The sequence below is a fragment of the Drosophila hydei genome, unplaced genomic scaffold (genome assembly GCF_003285905.1).
Source record: "Drosophila hydei strain 15085-1641.00,03,60 unplaced genomic scaffold, DhydRS2 tig00000249-arrow-arrow-pilon, whole genome shotgun sequence".
Taxonomy (NCBI): Eukaryota; Metazoa; Arthropoda; class Insecta; order Diptera; family Drosophilidae; genus Drosophila; species Drosophila hydei.
In genome coordinates, this window is record NW_022045695.1 from 132 (window position 1) to 19632 (window position 19501).

At 39.9% G+C, this 19501-nt stretch overlaps 4 protein-coding genes across 5 annotated transcripts; 2 read left to right on the forward strand and 2 right to left on the reverse strand.

The window, feature by feature from the left end:
• The first annotated feature begins 642 nt into the window (after positions 1 to 642).
• LOC115483001 lies at positions 643 to 5224 on the forward strand. Its single transcript, XM_030223656.1, has 5 exons — positions 643 to 669; positions 3233 to 3407; positions 3474 to 3591; positions 3694 to 4466; positions 4740 to 5224. Exons 1-5 carry the CDS (start codon positions 643 to 645, stop codon positions 5210 to 5212), a joined length of 1566 nt encoding a protein of 521 aa, XP_030079516.1. The 3' UTR covers positions 5213 to 5224.
• Positions 5225 to 6753: 1529 nt separating this feature from the next.
• Positions 6754 to 7665, reverse strand: LOC115483005 (integumentary mucin C.1-like). Its single transcript, XM_030223664.1, has one exon. It carries the CDS (start codon positions 7663 to 7665, stop codon positions 6766 to 6768), a length of 900 nt encoding a protein of 299 aa, XP_030079524.1. The 3' UTR covers positions 6754 to 6765.
• Positions 7666 to 9169: 1504 nt separating this feature from the next.
• On the forward strand, positions 9170 to 11316 carry LOC115483003 (von Willebrand factor D and EGF domain-containing protein-like). Of its 2 annotated transcripts, none has more exons than XM_030223661.1 (4): positions 9170 to 9353; positions 9411 to 9968; positions 10040 to 10243; positions 11058 to 11316. In XM_030223661.1, exons 1-4 carry the CDS (start codon positions 9193 to 9195, stop codon positions 11314 to 11316), a joined length of 1182 nt encoding a protein of 393 aa, XP_030079521.1. In that variant the 5' UTR covers positions 9170 to 9192. The 2 variants fall into 2 exon arrangements, with proteins under 2 accessions (XP_030079521.1, XP_030079522.1); XM_030223662.1 differs by lacking the exon at positions 11058 to 11316 and adding an exon at positions 10322 to 10369.
• A 41-nt stretch (positions 11317 to 11357) lies between these two features.
• Positions 11358 to 15928, reverse strand: LOC111600315 (delta-like protein C). The gene is made up of 3 exons (XM_030223660.1): positions 15443 to 15928; positions 12847 to 13383; positions 11358 to 11681 (listed from the first exon to the last, which is right to left on the reverse strand). The coding sequence occupies exons 1-3, from the start codon at positions 15841 to 15843 to the stop codon at positions 11372 to 11374; spliced, it is 1248 nt and encodes a 415-aa protein (XP_030079520.1). The 5' UTR covers positions 15844 to 15928; the 3' UTR covers positions 11358 to 11371.
• Between the last annotated feature and the right edge of the window lie 3573 nt (positions 15929 to 19501).

Below are 19501 nucleotides of genomic sequence, written 5' to 3' on the forward strand. Positions count from 1 at the left end.
ATATAGATGTATATAGTTGCTAATTGCCAATTGCGTTTAATTAATTAACATGAAAAAAAAATCACTGTGGACTGCCAAAAAGCCATTTAAGAGATGTGAGACGATGAGAAACTAGTTTCAGAGAGAGAAATACATATAAAGATTAGTTAGGTTTGGCCAAGTGCCGAAAGATTTTCACAAACACACAAAAAACCAAGTTAATTATGTAAACTTAAATGAAAAGTAGGCGCCACAATGATTGATGCGAATCTGACAGCTGACAGTTAGTTAGTGGGTGGGGCGGGCGGGTGTTTAGAGCTTGGACTCTACGAGTTGTGGCCGCAACATGAGCTCTGGCATATGTTAAAAATTTATTGCTCAATCTCAATATGTATTACAATTACACAGGCAAGTGCGACACGCATGAGCGGTACGCACTCAGTGGGGGGACAATTCGAGGAAAGGCTGCGCTTAATTATGCCTACAATGGAGCTGAAAGAACGCGCCGTATTCGTAATAACTGTGTTTATATTAAAATTTCCGCCTTATTAATTTATGCTGAACACACAGATACAGATGCAGATAATGTTTTGATCAGCGGAGGGAGAGAGAACAATGCGTAAGTTCGCTCCGGAATTTTGACTGAATGAATGAACTGTGCGAATGCTTCGGGACACTCAGCAAATGATTGTGAGAAGCGCTGCGGATTATTCAATTAAGTTGTCAACTCAAGGGGCGTGTGTGTGGGCGTGGTCTTGTGTGCATTGCTCAGATTTAACATAATCAGCACTTACGCCTTTTGTAACTGCCCTGAAACGCGCAGCAGAATTACAAAGTTCAACGAGTTGACATTGAGTGTCTGTCGGTGCAAGAAGATTTACTTAACGAATAATTTATTAAAGATCAGAGTCCAAAAATACAAAATGTTGAATATGATTTGTTGAGTGAATAAAGTGTGATTATTGCAAGATGTAAGCATGTCGAGTTACAGGCATCGTGGAGCATTTCATTAAATTAGAATTAATTTGTAAAAAACGTTAAGTATTAGAAAAGGAGTTTAAATTCCAAAATATGCGGGAAAGAATATTATATAATTATTAGAAAAATAAAATGGAGAATCTAGACTGATCTGATATACATATATTGATATATTATTATTATACATTTTTTGGTTGAGTAAAGCATATTATAATAGAGTTGAGTAAGCTGATTATATAAGGTATGCATATAGCTTTAAAATACTATCTCAGCTATGGTATTCATACGTTTACAAGGATGCAGGTCCTGCCCCACGTAGAAAACTCATTTACTGCACCATTAAATAGCATAGCATATATACACAATTTTTATAACCTACAGCCAGTATGATATATAATATCATATAGTATCATAAGCAGCATAGTGCTGCATAGAACACAGTACAGTATAGTATATAGAGTAGGAAAATTATAGTCAGCTTATGTCTTCTGACAGTAACTTTTCGTACATTAAAAACTCCATTTGTTTAAGAGCTTAGCATATTATAGAGCTGAATATTTGATAAGAAAAATTTATGGAATACTTTTAGGCACCACTGAAATCTCTAATAATTATGCTGAAATTAAGGCTGGATGTATATTCCGTTTATCCATAAACTAATACAATTTAAATGTATATATATATGAGAGATAATTCACATTTTACCACTTATACAAATTTATATTTTATTTATTTATTTATTTATTTATTATACATATATATAAAGTAAAGAATATACTCTGCTGTTTTATATTCCTTTCAACCTGTTAATTCAAGCTTACATTTTGGCAATAACAATATATTTTGATTAGATATTTAATAATATATACGCATTATTAATATATTATAATATTAATATAATATTCAACATTTCCCTTTAGAGCTTAAATATCGTAGGATCTGCTATTCCTTAACTTGCAAATGAGTAAGGCAAAAATTATGACAATTGTTAGGATAACAAGAACAATAATTATTTCCCATAATCTGTGTGGTGGTTTTGGTGGCTTAGGTCGTTGAGTGGTTGTGGTTGGGGGCTTGGGAGTGGTGTTGGTTGTGGTTGAAGAAGCTGCATCTGTTGTGAAATCCGTTGTGTCTGATCCAGAATCTGTAGTCTCGGTTAAATGGGTTGAGCTAGACGCCGAACTTTCGGATGTATATGACATTAGATCAAACTCTATGCCGAATAGGTCAAAATCTTCAATGACGGCAGCATTCACCAACAACAGCAAGCAACTGCAACACAGTAGAGTCGACAACTTAAGACGTTGCATTTTTTATATTGAATTTTATAATTTTATATTTGTAGAATATAAATAAATTTCTTTAAGTGCTGCTCTTTTGCAAGCGCATTGCGAACTAAGCGACAGGCTAAAAACTTTGCCAAAGCCACACAAATTTGTAACCCTAACAGGAAGCGGTATTTGATAATATTCTTATATTTTCACATATACTCATAAATATATGTATTCAATCTATTCATAAAAACGTTGTGGGTTTTTGAGCGTATCATATTATAAGAATATAGAATATGATAGCAATGTCGAGAGTTTGAGCTTTCGTTCAGAAGCAGAACTTATCTCTATTGCTTATTATACCCGTTCATAATGTTAAGAGAGTATATTTTATTTATGTAATGTACGTCTTGCTGTCCATTCTCATAAGTGTGAATTATGGAGTCAAGGGCGTGGCAAGAAGGACTATTTAGTGACTGGTTTAAGAAATATTATGTTTTCAATGCTGTTAGAGGCGTGGCAGGTCGTCATATATATATTTCTAGTTATATATATACTCCTTTGGATAAATATATATATATATATTTGTGGCGTTCTGTTGACCTTCTCCACAGAAAATACGGCCAATCAAATTTTCGATTTATTTTTTCCATATTTTCGATTTTGCAATAAATATTGAGTATTTGGAAAGAGTATTATGTAGTCGATCATGACCGTTGGCTAAGTTCTTACTTGCTTCACTTCAAGAACTTGAACTACATTGATTTCAGTGGTTTAGCTCATTTTATTTTATTTTATATTTATTATATAAACATATAATAAATAATTTTATATTTCGGTATCTCAAGTGATTCATATTTTATTCAAGAAACAAATAGAAAACTCTCTTGGCTCAGATTTATTTATATAAATGATAAACTACTTAAAATAAGCTCAACTTTTTAGTTTATTTTCAATGTCAACTCACTCATTCTCTCTCAAAAAAATTTCTCTTGCTCTTTCAGAGACTGAACAAAACGCGTACGGTTCGCTTTTGCTGTCAAGGCTATGAGGGCAATCTTTCGGACAGCCAGGCCAGCTGCCGTCCCATTTGTCGCGGCGGCTGTGGGCGTGGCAATTGCCTTATGCCCGATATATGCAGCTGCGAGGAGGGCTACACCGGCAAGCACTGCACGCAGCGTGAGTAGAGCTGAGGAAGAGTGCCTCTGACTGAGATGCCATTCAGTTCACGTTCTCCCTTTCTAGGCTGTGATCACGATCGCTGGGGCCTCGACTGCAAGAACTCATGCCAGTGCCAAAATGATGCCGTATGTGATAATAAATCAGGAGGTTGCCATTGCATAGCCGGCTGGGCTGGTCAGCTGTAAGTTAATGCAAAACTTGGCTTTAATTTGTGATTAACTTCAATTAATAAGAAAATATTTTTTCTTTGAGTGTAGTCTGAATTAATTTTACATTATTTCAGCTGCGAGCAGCCGTGTCCACCGGGCACACATGGCGTCATGTGCCGCAAAGTCTGCGAGTGCCCAGAGAAACGCTGCCATCCACAGACGGGCGAGTGTCTGGGCCCGGAAAGCTTAGAAGCCGTCAACGTCAATCATGTTGTGCTGGAGACAATCAACTCGACCATGGCGAACCTAACACACAATATAAACAACATTGCCAAGCGCATTGGCAGCATGTCTGAGAGCAGTCACGTTCAGGTGACGCCCAGTGCTTTGCCGGAGGTCATATTGATCAAACAGCCCGTGCAGGAGGCAGCGCACACGCCCAAGATCATCTTGCACGAGTCCAGCAATGCTCTGCTCGAGAACTTGCATACAGCTGCAGCAGCGGGTGTGCCCACGCCAGAGGTCATCCATGTAATCACAAGTTCTGGCGGCGTCGGGGGCAGCCAGGATCGGGCACCGCAACTGAATTTGGCTGGCTTTGCGGCCGGAGAGAGTAATCCGAGTCGCAGTGCTCACGATCACGACTCCAGCCTATTGAGCACTCTGATTGTCATGCTGCTCATGCTGATGATCGTCATCATATTGGGCTTCATCTACGTCTACAGGCGGCAGCATTTGCAGAAAGAGGCCGTCATCTACAATGCCAATGGCACGTTCAGCAACGCCCAGCCACATGGACATGTCACTCCGGAAGTGGTGATCAGTAGTGATACGGGGAAAATCTTTCATGGACCATTGCCAAAGCCGCCGGCCATCTTACCCACCAATCAAACCCAACCGAACGAGGGTATGTAAGTGTCGCCCCGCCTGTAAAGAGGGCGGTTCGTTAAGTAGCTTGATTCATGAAGTGGATTTTTGTGGAATATTTTCTAAATTAATATATTAATATTTTAATATTTATAAAAATATTATAATAATAGATTTAATTAATACTCAGCCATTTGTATAATATAATATTATAATTAGACTGAACTCAGTTCTTGTGCAACTCTCAGATCAAGCTATTTGTCGCATTAGCCACATGGTTAAACAAAACACGCTTATCGAACGATTCTTGCAGCATCTTTGCCTGATCTTTATGACACGCCCAGCAATAACTCTTCGATTACAACTCAGCCCTATGCCTATGCACGCAAGGAATCTCTGTATTCGGTCGTATCCCCCAAGTCGCGCAAAGGCAGCCTCGATTCGCATCTATACGATGAGATACGATATCATCAACAGCAGCAGCATCACCACCAGCACCACCATCAGTTGCAGCAGCAGCAGCAACAGCTACAACCACATTCACACCACTCATCTCAACCACATGCCTCGCAGCAGTCACGCTATCAGCATTCAACCACGGCAACTGCCTTTCTGGCACCACCGCAGCCACTGCGCCAGAGCAATGGACGGGTGCACCACCACCAGCACATATCCAGCACCACCAACAGCGGCTCACATGTTTCCCACTTGATCATTCCGCCACAAAACTCCAATTTCCTGCAGGTGCCCAGCCAGATTGGAACGCATAAAATTGCCCATTTGTAAATTTTACAGGCACAATTCCAATTTTACATAAGAATAAATAAAAATAAAAATAAAATAAATAAAAATAAAAATAAAATTATATTTCTATACCATTTGTATGTCTTACATAACTTAGAAAATAAAAGTAAAAAAGTAATATTCATATTTACTAGTTATATAAGCTGGATTTAATGGGAATACCAACAGCATGTCGCTTCCTACTGAATATTATGGCCATATAACTTTTACTTTTTATAAATTTGTATAATAAATATATAAATATGGAAATTATTGATCATTTTCTAATTAATGAAAATATTGAACTTCTTGAAGTGGATGCTTTAGATCTCTTGTGAGTTGTTGTATTGCTGCTGATCAACGGTGCTCAGTTCCTTGATCGTTGTGCCGGGTGCTATGAAATAGGTCAGTGTTATTATTGGTGTTAAGTGATGATCTGGATGTAGATGTTGTTGAAGATTTCAGTGGATGAAATTGTGTTAGTTGTTAAAGGTGTTGTTGAAGGTGTTGTTGAAGATATTGTAGAAGATTTCAGTGGATGAAATTGTAGAACATGTAGAAGATATTGTTGAAGATATGGGAGATGTTGTTGAAAATTGCAGTGTATAAAATTGTATAAGTTGTTGAAGGTGTTGTTGAAAATATTTCAGATGTTGTTGAAGATTTCAGTGGATGAAATTGTACAAGTTGTTGAAGGTGTTGTTGAAGGTGTTGTTGAAGATATTTTTTTGTAAGATTTCAGTGGATGAAATTGTAGAACTTGTTGAAGATACTGCTGAAGATATTGGAGATGTTGTTGAAAGTTTCAGTGGGTGAAATTGTATTAGTTGTTAAAGGTATTGTTGAAGGTGTTGTTGAAGATATTGTAGAAGATTTCAGTGGATGAAATTGTAGAAGTTGTTAAAGATATTGTTGAAGATATTGGAGATGTTGAAAATTTTAGTGGATGAAATTGTAGAAGTTGTTGAAGGTGTTGTTGAAAATATTGCAGATGTTGAAGATTCCGTTGTAGACTCAGTCGTAGGTTCAATTGTTGAAGATATTGTTGAACATTAAGTTGTAGTAGATAATGTTGAAGATTGGGATATTGTGGATGAAATTGTAGAAGTCCTTGAAGGTGTTGTTGAAAATATTTTTGAAGAGGTAGTTGAGGATATTAATGAATATTAGGTTGTTCTAGTTGTTGTTGAAGATTGTGATATTGTGGATAAATTTGTAGAAGTTGTTGTTGAAGAAATTGTTGTAGATATTGCGGTTGACTTTGGTTCAAGAATTTCAATTTCCGGAGCTCTAGGTTCAGCTGTGGTAGGTTAAGTAAAAGGTAAGTTGCAACCCTAAAAACAATTTAACCAAACACAAATATATTCTGTATATAATATAATATAATAACGATTGAAGTCTTACGAGTTGTTTAAACTTTAAGTAGGAATATTACATGGAACGAAATAGCAACGAACAAACTAAATTATTCTGAGCTTATTCGGAGCTTATTATAATTAAATATTTAACAATTAAAAAGATTATATAAATTATTTTTATGGTTTGTTGTGCTTCTTCTAAATCTCGCGTTTGGGGGTGCGAACGCCACAGCGTCGCCTCCTGACCTTGCACAGCATGAATCCGCCGAAACCCACAATGCAACCCACCAGCAAAATAATTGCAGCGATTGCCCAAGCACTCATGCCAGCCTTTTCTGGTTTAGGTTTTGGTTTGGCTGTAGTTGAGGGTTTGGATGTTGTGGTGGTAGTGCTGGTGGTGCTCTTAGTGTTAGTGGTGCTCTCAGTTATGACGGGGCTCTCGGTGCTGGTGGGGCTCTCGGTAGTGGTGGTGCTCTCAGTAGTAGTGGTGCTCTGGGTGCTGGTGGTGCTCTCAGTAGTAGTGGTGCTCTGGGTGCTGGTGGTGCTCTCGGTACTGGTGGGGCTCTCGGTGCTGGTGGTGCTCTCTGTGCTTGTGGTGCTCTCGGTGCTGGAGGTGCTCTCGGCGCTGGTGGTGTTGCTATCGCTAACAGGCTTGATACAGTCAGCATACTCAGCATATTCCTCCTTGCAAACGCACTGGCTGTTAAAGCACCTTTTATTTTCGGCACAACCTTCTGGACAAGCGCTCTCAATGCAGTCCTTGCTGTCAATGAACTCCTTGTAGAATCCTAGTTTACAAACGCATTTTCCATTCGGGCATTCGGTATTTAAGCCGCAGTCCTCGGGGCACTTCGCAGTCTCGTCCACAGCTGGTTTGGTGCAGTTAACAACGCCCCCCTCACTAAAATTGTCATAGTCTTCCTCGCAAACGCATAGGCTGTTGAGGCACTTTTGATTTGGCCCACATACCGGGACACATTCACTACTATCGGAGGTTTCTGTAGCTGTGACTTTAGTCTCTTGTTCTGGCCTAGCACTGGCAATACCCAGAGACACAACCAGCAGGCAACTAGCCAGCAAATAGTTCCACGACTTCATTTCCAAAATTAATTTGATTGCTTTGCGCCCCAAGTTAAACTGAAGAACTAAATAGGAATCGATCAGCGCATTGCCTTTATATGCAGAAAGCGAGTGCAAATATCGGGTACTTCATGCTTGATTCAGATTTGTGGTGATTATAAAATTATATGCAAATAGGGGACCGCAGTAACACCTATCGAGCGAATGATTCAGATTAACATTAAAAGTATATATTTAATTTTATAATATTTTAATATGGCACATACATATGAGGGGCAATTTAAACAATTTAAATATGCTAAATACAGTGATAGACTGATAAGGCACTGCAACCCGCAAAGCCTTTGAGGCGACTGAATAGAGTTGATTTTACTAACACGATTAGCTAACCATTAAGTCTCCCTCATAATATGCGAATATTGTAATATTAGTTGTAAATGTAATTGTTTTATTGTTAATTAAATTCTTATTCCATATAGAATGAGGCTTATAAGGTATCATGATATATCATGTTGTGTTGTTACGATACTTTTTTGGAAAATAAATAAATAAAAAAAGTTAAAAGTAAATAAAAGCAACAAAAAAAATAAATAAATAAAAAAATTAAAAAAAGACGAATAATAAAAAATTTAAAGAATGGAATAAAATAAATAAATAGGCTACATATATTTAAGGTCCAAATTGCTTGCCGTACAGCTCATTCGAAATGATTCTTTTCCGTGAATTAAGCTTAGCTTTGCTTTAATAAATGAAGCTTGATATCGATTTTAATCGATTTCATAAAAATTTTTATATGATATCGTTGTTTTTTCAAGTCTCAAAATCCATTTAACATACGGACCAACGGGCAAACGGACGAATCGCCTCGCCTGTCTAACATTAGCAGTAAATTAATTCATAGGCACAGAACGACCACAGCAATCTATACATGAATCATTTCATATATGAATAAATACAGATTCTAAAAATTAATTGATATAATTAAAATGGACTTAGTCGACTCACAGCTTTCATATGTTATATTAATGTGGCTAGATTACTTGGCCAACTTTATGATAAAAGATGGCAGCTTAACAAATTATTTCAAATTTTTATCAAAGTGAAAAGAATCGAATTAGAGGAGTGAAAAGTTATCGATCATGATTAAAAAATGGACTATTTTAAACTCGAATGAATAATATATTATATTCAGGTATTTTGATTACAAGTATTATATAGAATATTTATTATAGTCCAGTTGCTCTGCACATGGAACTATACTAAAGCCAAGAGCTATCATCTGTCTTTACCTCCCTCTCCCTCTACCTCCCTTTTATTAGCTCATCGAATGTTGATAAAGTTTAGAGCTGAATCTTAGGATTAGCTCTGGCTTCTGTTGCTTTATAGTTTATTTATAGTTATCGCAGCGTGGCCTCTCGCTCCCTTAACAGACTCACTAAGAGTCTCTCTCTCTCACTCTTTTTCTCATGACAGCCGATAAGGCGCTCAATCTGAATCACCGTGCTCATTCGCTTCAGGAAGCTGTATAAGTAAACAACACGAGAAATGCACTGCATATGGAATGTTGTGCGGCCTCAGCTGCTGCTGCTGTTGCTGCTGCTGCTGGGACTGACAGCGGGATCAGAGCTATACGGCGATATACACACAGCACTTGAATTTGAGTCACTCAGTCAAACGCAGCATAATCTGTGTCAGCGCGAGCTGCCGTAAGTAGGGCAAACAGTGTTGCCAGACTAAGTAAAAAAACCAAAATATTGTCGTAGTGCCATCTTCTTTCAGACTCAGAAGCATCAGCCGGTGCGTGGCAATGGTTCCAGCATCTATTTCCAACGCATCGAACAGTGCTGCGCTGGCTATCGAACAGATCCGTATACGGGTCAATGTGTGCCGGATTGTGGGCTCACTACGCCGGACAATTGTCGCAATGGCTTTTGCCGTGCCTCGGGTCACTGCGAGTGCTTTCCGGAATTTGTGCGCAATGAGCAGGGCGCTTGCATACACACCTGTCCGATTGCCTGCCAGCATGGACGTTGCTATCTGAACGGCACGTGTGCCTGCCTGCCAGGCTATGTTCTTGATCCGGAGACCCGGCTCTTTTGTCGCGCCCGTTGCCCGAAGGGCTGTGGCACGCATGAGCAGTGCGTAGCACCAGATAAATGCGAGTGCTTGCCGGGCTATCGACACAGCTCAGAGCTAGGCTGCCAGCCCATCTGTGCGCCAGACTGCGGCTACGGGAAATGCGTGGCGCCCAACCAATGCGAATGCATTCCGGGCTTTATCAAGCGTCGACAGCGCAATGTCTGCGAGGCCGAATGCTATCTGTGCGTATCAACTGATCAACAGCAGTTCATCGACTACATTTCTTTAATCCGACAATCCCCATTCAATACAGACACTGCGAGAATGGTTTCTGTGAGTCCCGCTTCAAGTGCAATTGCCGTACGGGCTACCAGTATGATGTGAATACGACCAGCTGCCTGCCCGTGTGCCAGGATGAATGTGGCCATGGCAATGGGGTATGCATTGCTCCCGGCATCTGTCGCTGCTTCGAGGGCTACGAACTGCGAGGCAACAGCTGCGAGCCCAAGTGCGAGAGGTAGGTCTATCAATAATTGAATAACACTTAAACAATATGAGAGATATTCATAACTAATTCAATATATCTCTTTCCTAGTCAACTGTTTTGTAACTAGCTACAACCCCGTCTCTAATTATAATAAAGCAGGGAACATTCCTGACTGTTTTAATATTATTTCAATAAACTTCTAAAGTTTCGTCTAAAAATATTTTTGAATTCTTTTAATAAAAATTAATTTAAAAGTTTTTACAATAAGACTAAGCATTTTTTAGCTTAGTCACAGTTAGGAATTTGGATATAGACAAAAATATCATATATTAAATAAATATAAATATTACAATAACTACAATAATACAAAAAATATTTATTTAGTGACAAAATATTCAAATAAAAAAATTAGTTAGCGTATTTAAAAGTTTCATTAATATCTTTATAACCCATTCTTTGATTGTATAAAATATCTGAGCTTGTAAAAAACCTACAATCTTAAATATTTTTTATTCTAAATTTATGTTTATATATACGAATAAATTTATGAAACATTGAAAGGAACAACCAACTGATTTACCTATCACATCAAAATATCCCTATAATTTATAATAAACTGTCAAAGAATGAAGGTAATACCACAGAAATCCTTTACTACAAAAAATATTAAAAGAAGTCTTATTCATATAAATTAATAATCAAAGAAATTCTTTGAAAATTAGACTTTACGAAATAAATAGACTTAGAGGAAGGTCAAGTTCATAACTGAAATACGTATCGACTAATATTGTGTTTTTAATTAACTTGACATACTCAGTTATACCCTATAATTTATGTCTTTTAGCTCCTGCGGCTACTACGGCAAATGTCTGTCGCCCAATGTTTGCGGCTGTGTGCCAAATGAGCAGCACTGCCTGAATGGAAGCTGCGATGCCAACGGCCATTGCGAGTGTCCAGCTGGATGGACGCACTACGTCGGCCAGTGCCTGGAGCCACAGTACATTGAGCGAAAGCTGAGCAGCTTGCAGCTGCGCAAGGAGCTTGATGAAGATATAAAATACGAGTTTCATGCGCTAATCGGACGTTTGTTTAATTGGTCTTAGTTCTTAGATAACAAATTAAAAATTGGAATAAATTCACATAGACAAGTCCAATTGTTTAGACGGGCTGACAGCTCTGACGTCCCTTGATGCCGCTCTTGATGAAGCCTGGCTTGCAGATGCAGAAGTTGGGCGCACTGCAATAGCCATTGGGGCAGCCCTGCGGGCAATGCGGCTGGCAGAGATTTGGCCGATGCTCATCCAAGACATAGCCCAGTTTGCATTCGCATTTATTTTGTCCGATGCAGACGCCATTCAGGCACGGCGCATCACAGTGGGGCACACACTGTGCGCTCTTACGCTCCCAATCGTATCCCGGGGCACATTCACATGTATTGGGCGCAATGCAACGACCGTTCTTGCAGGGTCTGTTCCACAGGAGGAAGAAAAGAAGAGGAAGATAATGTCAATAGAATTTCATTGTGACTGTGACTGTGACTGTGACTGTGACTGTGACTGTGACTGTGACTGTGACTGTGACTGTGACTGTGACTGTGACTGTGACTGTGACTGTGACTGTGACTGTGACTGTGACTGTGACTGTGACTGTGACTGTGACTGTGACTGTGACTGTGACTGTGACTGTGACTGTGACTGTGACTGTGACTGTGACTGTGACTGTGACTGTGACTGTGACTGTGACTGTGACTGTGACTGTGACTGTGACTGTGACTGTGACTGTGACTGTGACTGTGACTGTGACTGTGACTGTGACTGTGACTGTGACTGTGACTGTGACTGTGACTGTGACTGTGACTGTGACTGTGACTGTGACTGTGACTGTGACTGTGACTGTGACTGTGACTGTGACTGTGACTGTGACTGTGACTGTGACTGTGACTGTGACTGTGACTGTGACTGTGACTGTGACTGTGACTGTGACTGTGACTGTGACTGTGACTGTGACTGTGACTGTGACTGTGACTGTGACTGTGACTGTGACTGTGACTGTGACTGTGACTGTGACTGTGACTGTGACTGTGACTGTGACTGTGACTGTGACTGTGACTGTGACTGTGACTGTGACTGTGACTGTGACTGTGACTGTGACTGTGACTGTGACTGTGACTGTGACTGTGACTGTGACTGTGACTGTGACTGTGACTGTGACTGTGACTGTGACTGTGACTGTGACTGTGACTGTGACTGTGACTGTGACTGTGACTGTGACTGTGACTGTGACTGTGACTGTGACTGTGACTGTGACTGTGACTGTGACTGTGACTGTGACTGTGACTGTGACTGTGACTGTGACTGTGACTGTGACTGTGACTGTGGACTGTGACTGTGACTGTGACTGTGACTGTGACTGTGACTGTGACTGTGACTGTGACTGTGACTGTGACTGTGACTGTGACTGTGACTGTGACTGTGACTGTGACTGTGACTGTGACTGTGACTGTGACTGTGACTGTGACTGTGACTGTGACTGTGACTGTGACTGTGACTGTGACTGTGACTGTGACTGTGACTGTGACTGTGACTGTGACTGTGACTGCCTATTAATATTAAAATCAATCAATCGATACTTACTGGTCACAGATAGGTTCACAACGTCCCTCCACATTCTGGTAGCCCACATGACAGCTGCACTGCCCTGGCTTGATGCATTGTCCATTCTCGCAGTGGTCGCAGACAGGAGTACAACTGCCATCAGCGGCACGGCGATAGCCCTGAAGGCAATCGCATTTGTTGGGCGCCACACAGCGTCCATTGGCACAGCCTGGATTGCACTCTGGCTGGCAGTACTTGCGGCTAACCGGATCCAGTTTGTAGCCCTCGCGGCACCGGCATTCGTTCTGTTCATCGCACACTCCGTTGCCACAGCCCAGCGGGCAGGTAGAGATGCATTTACCCTCGTCCGTTCTCACATGTCCGGGCATACAAACGCAAGTATTGGGAGCTGTGCAAATACCATTGGGGCAATCGTCCACGCAGACGGGCTCGCAGCGTCTATAGATATGGGGATTGCGCTCGTAACCCTCACAGCAAACCTGAATCTGACTTAGATCTGGTGATGTGCCATTGCCAACATACTTTTCCCGCGAGCCATGCAACAAGGATGCAGTGCTGAACGAATTGAAAATATGCATGAATATAATAGGTATATTTTTATACCCTGATCCCATTAAAAATGGGAAATCAGGGTATAATGGTTTTGTGCAAATGTATGTAACAGGCAGAAGGAGGCGTGGCAGACCCCATAAAGTATATATATTCTTGATCAGGACGACAAGCCGAGTCGATTGAGCCCTGTCCGTCTGTCTGTCTGTCCGTCTGTCCGTCTGTCCGTCTGTCCGTCTGTCCGTATGTGTGAACGCGTGGATCTCAGCATCTATAAGAGCTAGAGACTTGAAATTTTTTTTGTAGGTCCGTGTATAGCACGCGCAGGTCAAGTTTATTTCAAATATTCGATAACTATTCGCATTTAATTGTTATCGAATAAAAACATTATTGAAATGCAGTAAATAAATTATATCTCGAACGTCTTAAGAGCTAGAGCCTCCAAATTTTGTATTTAGTCTTATGTATATTTTATGCAATTTTGATTTTTGTTGGATTTTGGATACCGGCTCCAAATTCCCCCAAATTCTTAGAATTTAAGTTAAGTTGGAACTAGGGCCATTATGTGAAGGCGTTTGCATCTCAACCAAGCCAATAGGATATGTAGATCATATGCTGAAAATTTCATTAAAATCCATTAAGTAAAACAGAAGTTATTAAACAAAACGTTTGGCCAATTTGCAAAAGCACATGTCAGCAGCGCCACGCGCACGCATTTTTCCTATGCGTGTGCACACATACATTCAAATGCGTGAATTCTTTTCTATTCCAAGAATTGAAATTGCGATTGAATTAAAGCTGAATATTAGCTGCTACTTATGTTCAAATTTGCAGCAGATCGAATAAGAAGGACAGCGGCTGCGTTGGTAGAGGCGCCGCTCGCATGCAGCTTGGTCCGGGTTCGAGTCCAGTGGAGATGAAATGTTTTTTATTGTTTTATTTTTAGTTATGAAGTGGCGGTGTTTGTAGTGTTTGTGAACGTTGCGCAAATAATCCGGGTTCGAATCCGGGTCTCGCAAAGTCGATTTTTATTTTTTTTCTTTTTTTTTTTTTAATACTCGATACAAACTACGGAAAATATTACAAAACTCAAAGGACTGGGATCAGGGTATCTCCTAGTCGGGCACCCCGACTAGAGCTTTCTTACTTGTTTTAAATTGATATATTTCATTTAAGTTAGGTTTAAAATTGTTCCGGTCAGGCATAAATCAGACTCTTCAATTAAGATCTAACAACATATCATTAAATTTATCATCATAATATTATAAATACCTAATACGCATGCTTCTTAAATAAAATTTAATAATATTTATGATGACAGATGATGATAAAAGCAATCAAGAAGTATTTTTTTACTTAAGGGTTACTTAATTTAAGTCTATCTAAATAGAATATATCCTATATTGCATTCAATTTCTGGTAAGCCTTTAAGATATATATATGAAACTGAATCTTATTTCAATAAGCCTCCAATCCTAATTATTTTTCTATGTCAACAATATACATATATAAGTATATATATATATATTTATATATTTTATATATTTATACATATATATGTTTTCCTCATTGCTCAAGGTCTCTGCGCTTGTTTTTCTTTAAATATCACATAAACAAATATAAGCGTAATAAGTATACAAATTCTATATCAAATGAAATTTGAAATCGCATTTCATTATCAGGCAAGTCAAGAGGATGTCGAGGTTATTAGTTCAATGTGTTCAATGCGCAGCTGCCCCATTTTCAATTACTCTAAGCTGCGCGACAATAATTTCGAGCTTATGCAAGGGGATTTTACGTTAGTTAACATTAAAGAGTTGCCTAAAATAAACGATTCTAATTGAATGAATATATTTATATTAATTATTAACATATCACATATATCACATATTAAATAATAATAATTAAATAAATAATATTTTCTTCTGTTCCAATCTTTCTTTCACATTAAGAACATGCTTTTCAGTCTATCCTGCTACTACTATAACTACAATTCTAATTTCAATAATTTCTTTACATATATATTCACTACGCCATTCCCCTGCCCCGTCCCTTATAGACTTACGGTACTTCCTTGTAGCATATGCCGCTGGCCATAGCCGAGCGGGTTTTGTTGATGAATAGCGCCGTCTCATCCAGCACCTGTGGAGCCCGATGCACCTGATTGAGCGATTGAACATAATGTCCTGAAGCTCCTTGATATGTCTCGGCGGGCACGAAATTGGCGTAGTTGCCGTAGCTGCTGTATTGAGTCTGGGTCTGGGTCTGGGTCTGGTACTGGGTTTGGTTGTACTCGCTGCTGGCATTGCTGGATAGCTGTAGATTGCCTGCAGCCTGTACCGGCTGACGGGTTTTGATGCCGGCCGTCTTAAACTGTGCTTGGCCACCACCGCAAAGCGAGAGCAGCAGCAGCACAGCAACTAGGCTGAACAACTGCAAAGATGAGCTCATGATCGGTGACGTCATTAGCTGAATGTCAAACTGTAGTAGATATAACTGGAGGAACTGCACACACGTCCGTTCTCTACGGCTGCTGCACTTTAACTAATCGCTAAGCAAAAAGTTTTCAAATTCTGTTTCAAATGCTTCGCAAATCGCCTCCAGCCGGCAAACTTTGATCCCCCTCCGACTTCCCTCTTAATCAGCAATACGCCTATCAATAACCTCGACGGCAACTCTCACATCTGGCTCTGGCTACACGTTATTGTTTTTGTTTTTATTTCATATTATTACTTTTGGAGAGAGTCACAACTCATGTTCGCAGCTTTTATTTATTTACTTGATTTATTTATGAATATACATACACTCATATTTTGTAGGTAGTTCTGAGAAATCAATTACTGATCTCAGCAAATGAGACAATCAATAAGCAAAACTGAGTGAGTGTTACCGACTGCCTAATACGCTGGGAACACTGCCATTATGATGATCATAGTTGAAGTTGTCGTAAGACCGTTATCCCAAAAGCAATAACCCTCAAACTGTAATGATCTAATCATGCATACATAAATTTGTATATGCGTGGCCGGCAGAGGGCGTTTAAATTAGAATAAGCCAATGTTTGTGTGCATATAGATTGCAATTAGCACGCCCTCTTGTGGTCAACTATCACAACACATTATCCGAAGTGAATTGAGCAAACTTATATATGTATACACATACGTACATATGCACACTCACACAGTAATCCAAAAGAAGAAAGCAATTTACATATATGCACATATAAATCAATTAGATCCAGTATAAACCATAAATTATAATAGTTGTTAATTAAATTAATTACTACATTCAAATATATATACCGGCAAGGCAACAACATCAGCTTCGATAATAAGATCCATACTGCACACTTCTCATCCAGCATCTATCGAAATTTAACAGACAAGCTTATTATCCACCATTCTCACTCCATCCACACATATTTACGTCACAAGGGAAGAATATTAGGAAAATTAAGTGAATTCTTAATACCATATAAATAAAATATATTTTATATAGAATTGCCAATCAGTCAGCTGATTATATGTGCTTTTGCACACGCAGACGAAGCAACCACTTAACACACAGACGCGCGCAAACTCAACTTTCCCCTTAGCATTTCTCCCTTTCTGCATTAAAAATATCAGCGGATTATCTATCTTCTCTTTTCACACTTTTTCCACAATCCACAATGTAAACAAGAGAATGCGAGAGTGGGTAAAAAGTGGTAGACAGAATAAACAGAATCTAGCTGCTTTTATATAAATAAATACCCCAAACATGTATATATATGATTGATGTTTAACAAAGTAATAATTAATTTGACAGCAGAACATTTATTATAATTTAAATATAATTAAAAGTTTAAGCTACTCCAATTCTCCGAAATGGTTATTTTTCTCATATGAAGTAGGTGTACACAGATGTTTTCACAAGTAGTGAATTAATTTCAGCCTTTACTAACTATTAGAAATGTTCGGTTTGGAATTGATTCCACTCACGCGAAACATACAACCGTGTAGCAAGGCAGACGAGCAAAGACTAGATCGTCATTTAATCTCTCGCTCATATGCATATCCGATGCACTAATACATGCACATTAACAATAATTCCCACGGCCACACTCTCAGCTCTCAGCTGCTTACAAGGGGATCTAACGGATAAGTCTTGCTGGCGTTAGTGTAATGGGAATGGGAATGTCCGCAGCAGCGGATAACTGAGTTATCTATCCCCTCGTTCTTTCCCCTCTATTGCCAGCAAATCAATCAAAACTACTCGATATTTTTTTTTTTTTTTTTTTTTTTTTTTTTTTTTTTTTTTTTTTCGTTTTTATTTCTTTATTTTGTTGCAGCTTATTGTCTTAGACTCTATAGCGCATTTAGCTCTAAACCTTAACTAATGGGAGGGCAGATATGCCAATTATTCTGCACTTGTAGCTACTATCTTAATTAGTTCTAATATTGTCTAGAGGATGCAATCTCTTCAGTCTTCGCCTATTGTTGTTTATAGCCAGGTTGCTTGCGAGATGGTTAGGATGCGCTGCAAGTCTGTCCGCGTATCTTGAACTGTGTCGCCCAATGAGTTCAGCAACTGTGGGAATTGCTAAATCCCTATGTAAGACTGAGTTTCTTACAAACCAGCTGGCTCCAGTCCATCTGCGTAGTGCTTTATTCTGCAGGGTCTGAATTTTGTTCCTTGTAGTCTTCGCCGAGGAGCCCCATAGAGAGATACCATATACGAAGGTTGGGACAACTATTGCCTTGTAGATGGCGGCCTTGCTGCTGTAAGACAACTTGCTTGAAGCTCTCAGCATCCAGTCGAGGGTTTTTAGCTTGCTTTTGCATTTTGAGGTTACTTGACTTATGTGCGCTTTAAAAGTCAGCCTTCTGTCAAGAGTGATACCAAGGTACTTTACTTTTGAGGCTTTGGGAATAGTGGGCCCCAATGCAACGCTTGGGCAATCTCCTCTTCTAGTGGCGAAGGTAGTATGTACAGACTTTTGTGCATTAATGGTGATACACCACCGTTTTGCCCAGCGTCCGAAAGAGTCCAGATATTTTTGTAGTGAGTCTGAAGCTTCTTGCGCAGATACGTGACGTGATAAGATGGCGGTGTCATCTGCATAGGTCGCTATGAGTACTGCATCTGTACTTCCTATATTTGGCTCGGGAGTTGGCATATCTCCTGTGAATAAAGTATAAAGTGTTGGGCCTAGAACACTACCCTGTGGTACTCCAGCCATAATTGGTCTAGTCAAGGATACTGTTTGCCCCCTTGACACTTGGAAGGTTCTTCCAATAAGGTATGAGGATAGCAACGCGAAAAATGGGGCTGGAAGGGTGGTCCTCACTTTCTGCAGCAGTCCCAGGTGCCAAACTCGATCAAACGCCTGTTTGATGTCTAAAAAGACGGCAGAGCAGTACATCTTTTCTTCAAAGGCTCCAAGGATATGGTGCACAACTCTGTGAACCTGTTCCGGTGTTCCATGCTGTCTCCTGAAGCCAAACTGATGGTTTGGAATGGCCTCCTGGCGTCCCAGATGTGTCAGTACTCGTTCCAGAAATATTCTTTCGAATATTTTGGAGAGTACTGGCAACAGGCTAATTGGTCTGTACGACTCAATTTCTCCCACGGGTTTGCCAGGCTTAGGAATCATCACAATCACGGCGCGCTTCCAGCAGGCTGGAAAGTGCCGGATGCGGAGCATGGCGTTGTACACCATAGTTATGTAGTCTATGGTGGAGTCAGGCAGTGCTCTAAGGACTCTGCCGTTTATTAGATCATATCCAGGGGATTTTTTTGCCTTCACTCTTCTGATGTGTTCAAGAACCTCTTCTTTTGTACATCCAGTTATCTGGTCTTCAGCTGGGAGGGGCGAGAGAACGATGTCTTCTGTTGCTTCGATTTCTGAGGCCTCTGCGGTAATCACCGGCGTGAATTGGTCTTGAAGGTGGTTTGCAAAAGCCTCAGCTTGAGCTTCGTCTCCAATGTGCCAGGAACCAGAAATGCTCCGAATGGGATGACGTCGTATTGGCTGCCGTTTGAGCTTTCTTGTAAATTTCCATAATTGAAACTCTGCGTCAGTGGGCGATTCAGCTCGTACCAGCGCATCGCTGATACACCTCTTTTGAAGCAGGGCGAGAGC

Bases quoted from the DNA above. Each gene is read 5' to 3' on its own strand.
- LOC115483003 (XM_030223661.1), top strand. From the start codon at position 9,193: ATGCACTGCATATGGAATGTTGTGCGGCCTCAGCTGCTGCTGCTGTTG. The intron at 9,969-10,039 runs GTGCGTATCAAC...CATTCAATACAG, and splicing joins TGCGAGGCCGAATGCTATCT to ACACTGCGAGAATGGTTTCT. The intron at 10,244-11,057 runs GTAGGTCTATCA...TATGTCTTTTAG, and splicing joins TGCGAGCCCAAGTGCGAGAG to CTCCTGCGGCTACTACGGCA.
- LOC111600315 (XM_030223660.1), bottom strand. From the start codon at position 15,843: ATGACGTCACCGATCATGAGCTCATCTTTGCAGTTGTTCAGCCTAGTT. The intron at 13,384-15,442 runs GTAAGTCTATAA...CAATTCGTTCAG, and splicing joins ATATGCTACAAGGAAGTACC to CACTGCATCCTTGTTGCATG. The intron at 11,682-12,846 runs GTAAGTATCGAT...CCTGTGGAACAG, and splicing joins TGTGAACCTATCTGTGACCA to ACCCTGCAAGAACGGTCGTT.
- LOC115483001 (XM_030223656.1), top strand. From the start codon at position 643: ATGCTTCGGGACACTCAGCAAATGATT. The intron at 670-3,232 runs GTGAGAAGCGCT...TTGCTCTTTCAG, and splicing joins GGGACACTCAGCAAATGATT to AGACTGAACAAAACGCGTAC. The intron at 3,592-3,693 runs GTAAGTTAATGC...ACATTATTTCAG, and splicing joins GCCGGCTGGGCTGGTCAGCT to CTGCGAGCAGCCGTGTCCAC.
- LOC115483005 (XM_030223664.1), bottom strand. From the start codon at position 7,665: ATGAAGTCGTGGAACTATTTGCTGGCTAGTTGCCTGCTGGTTGTGTCT.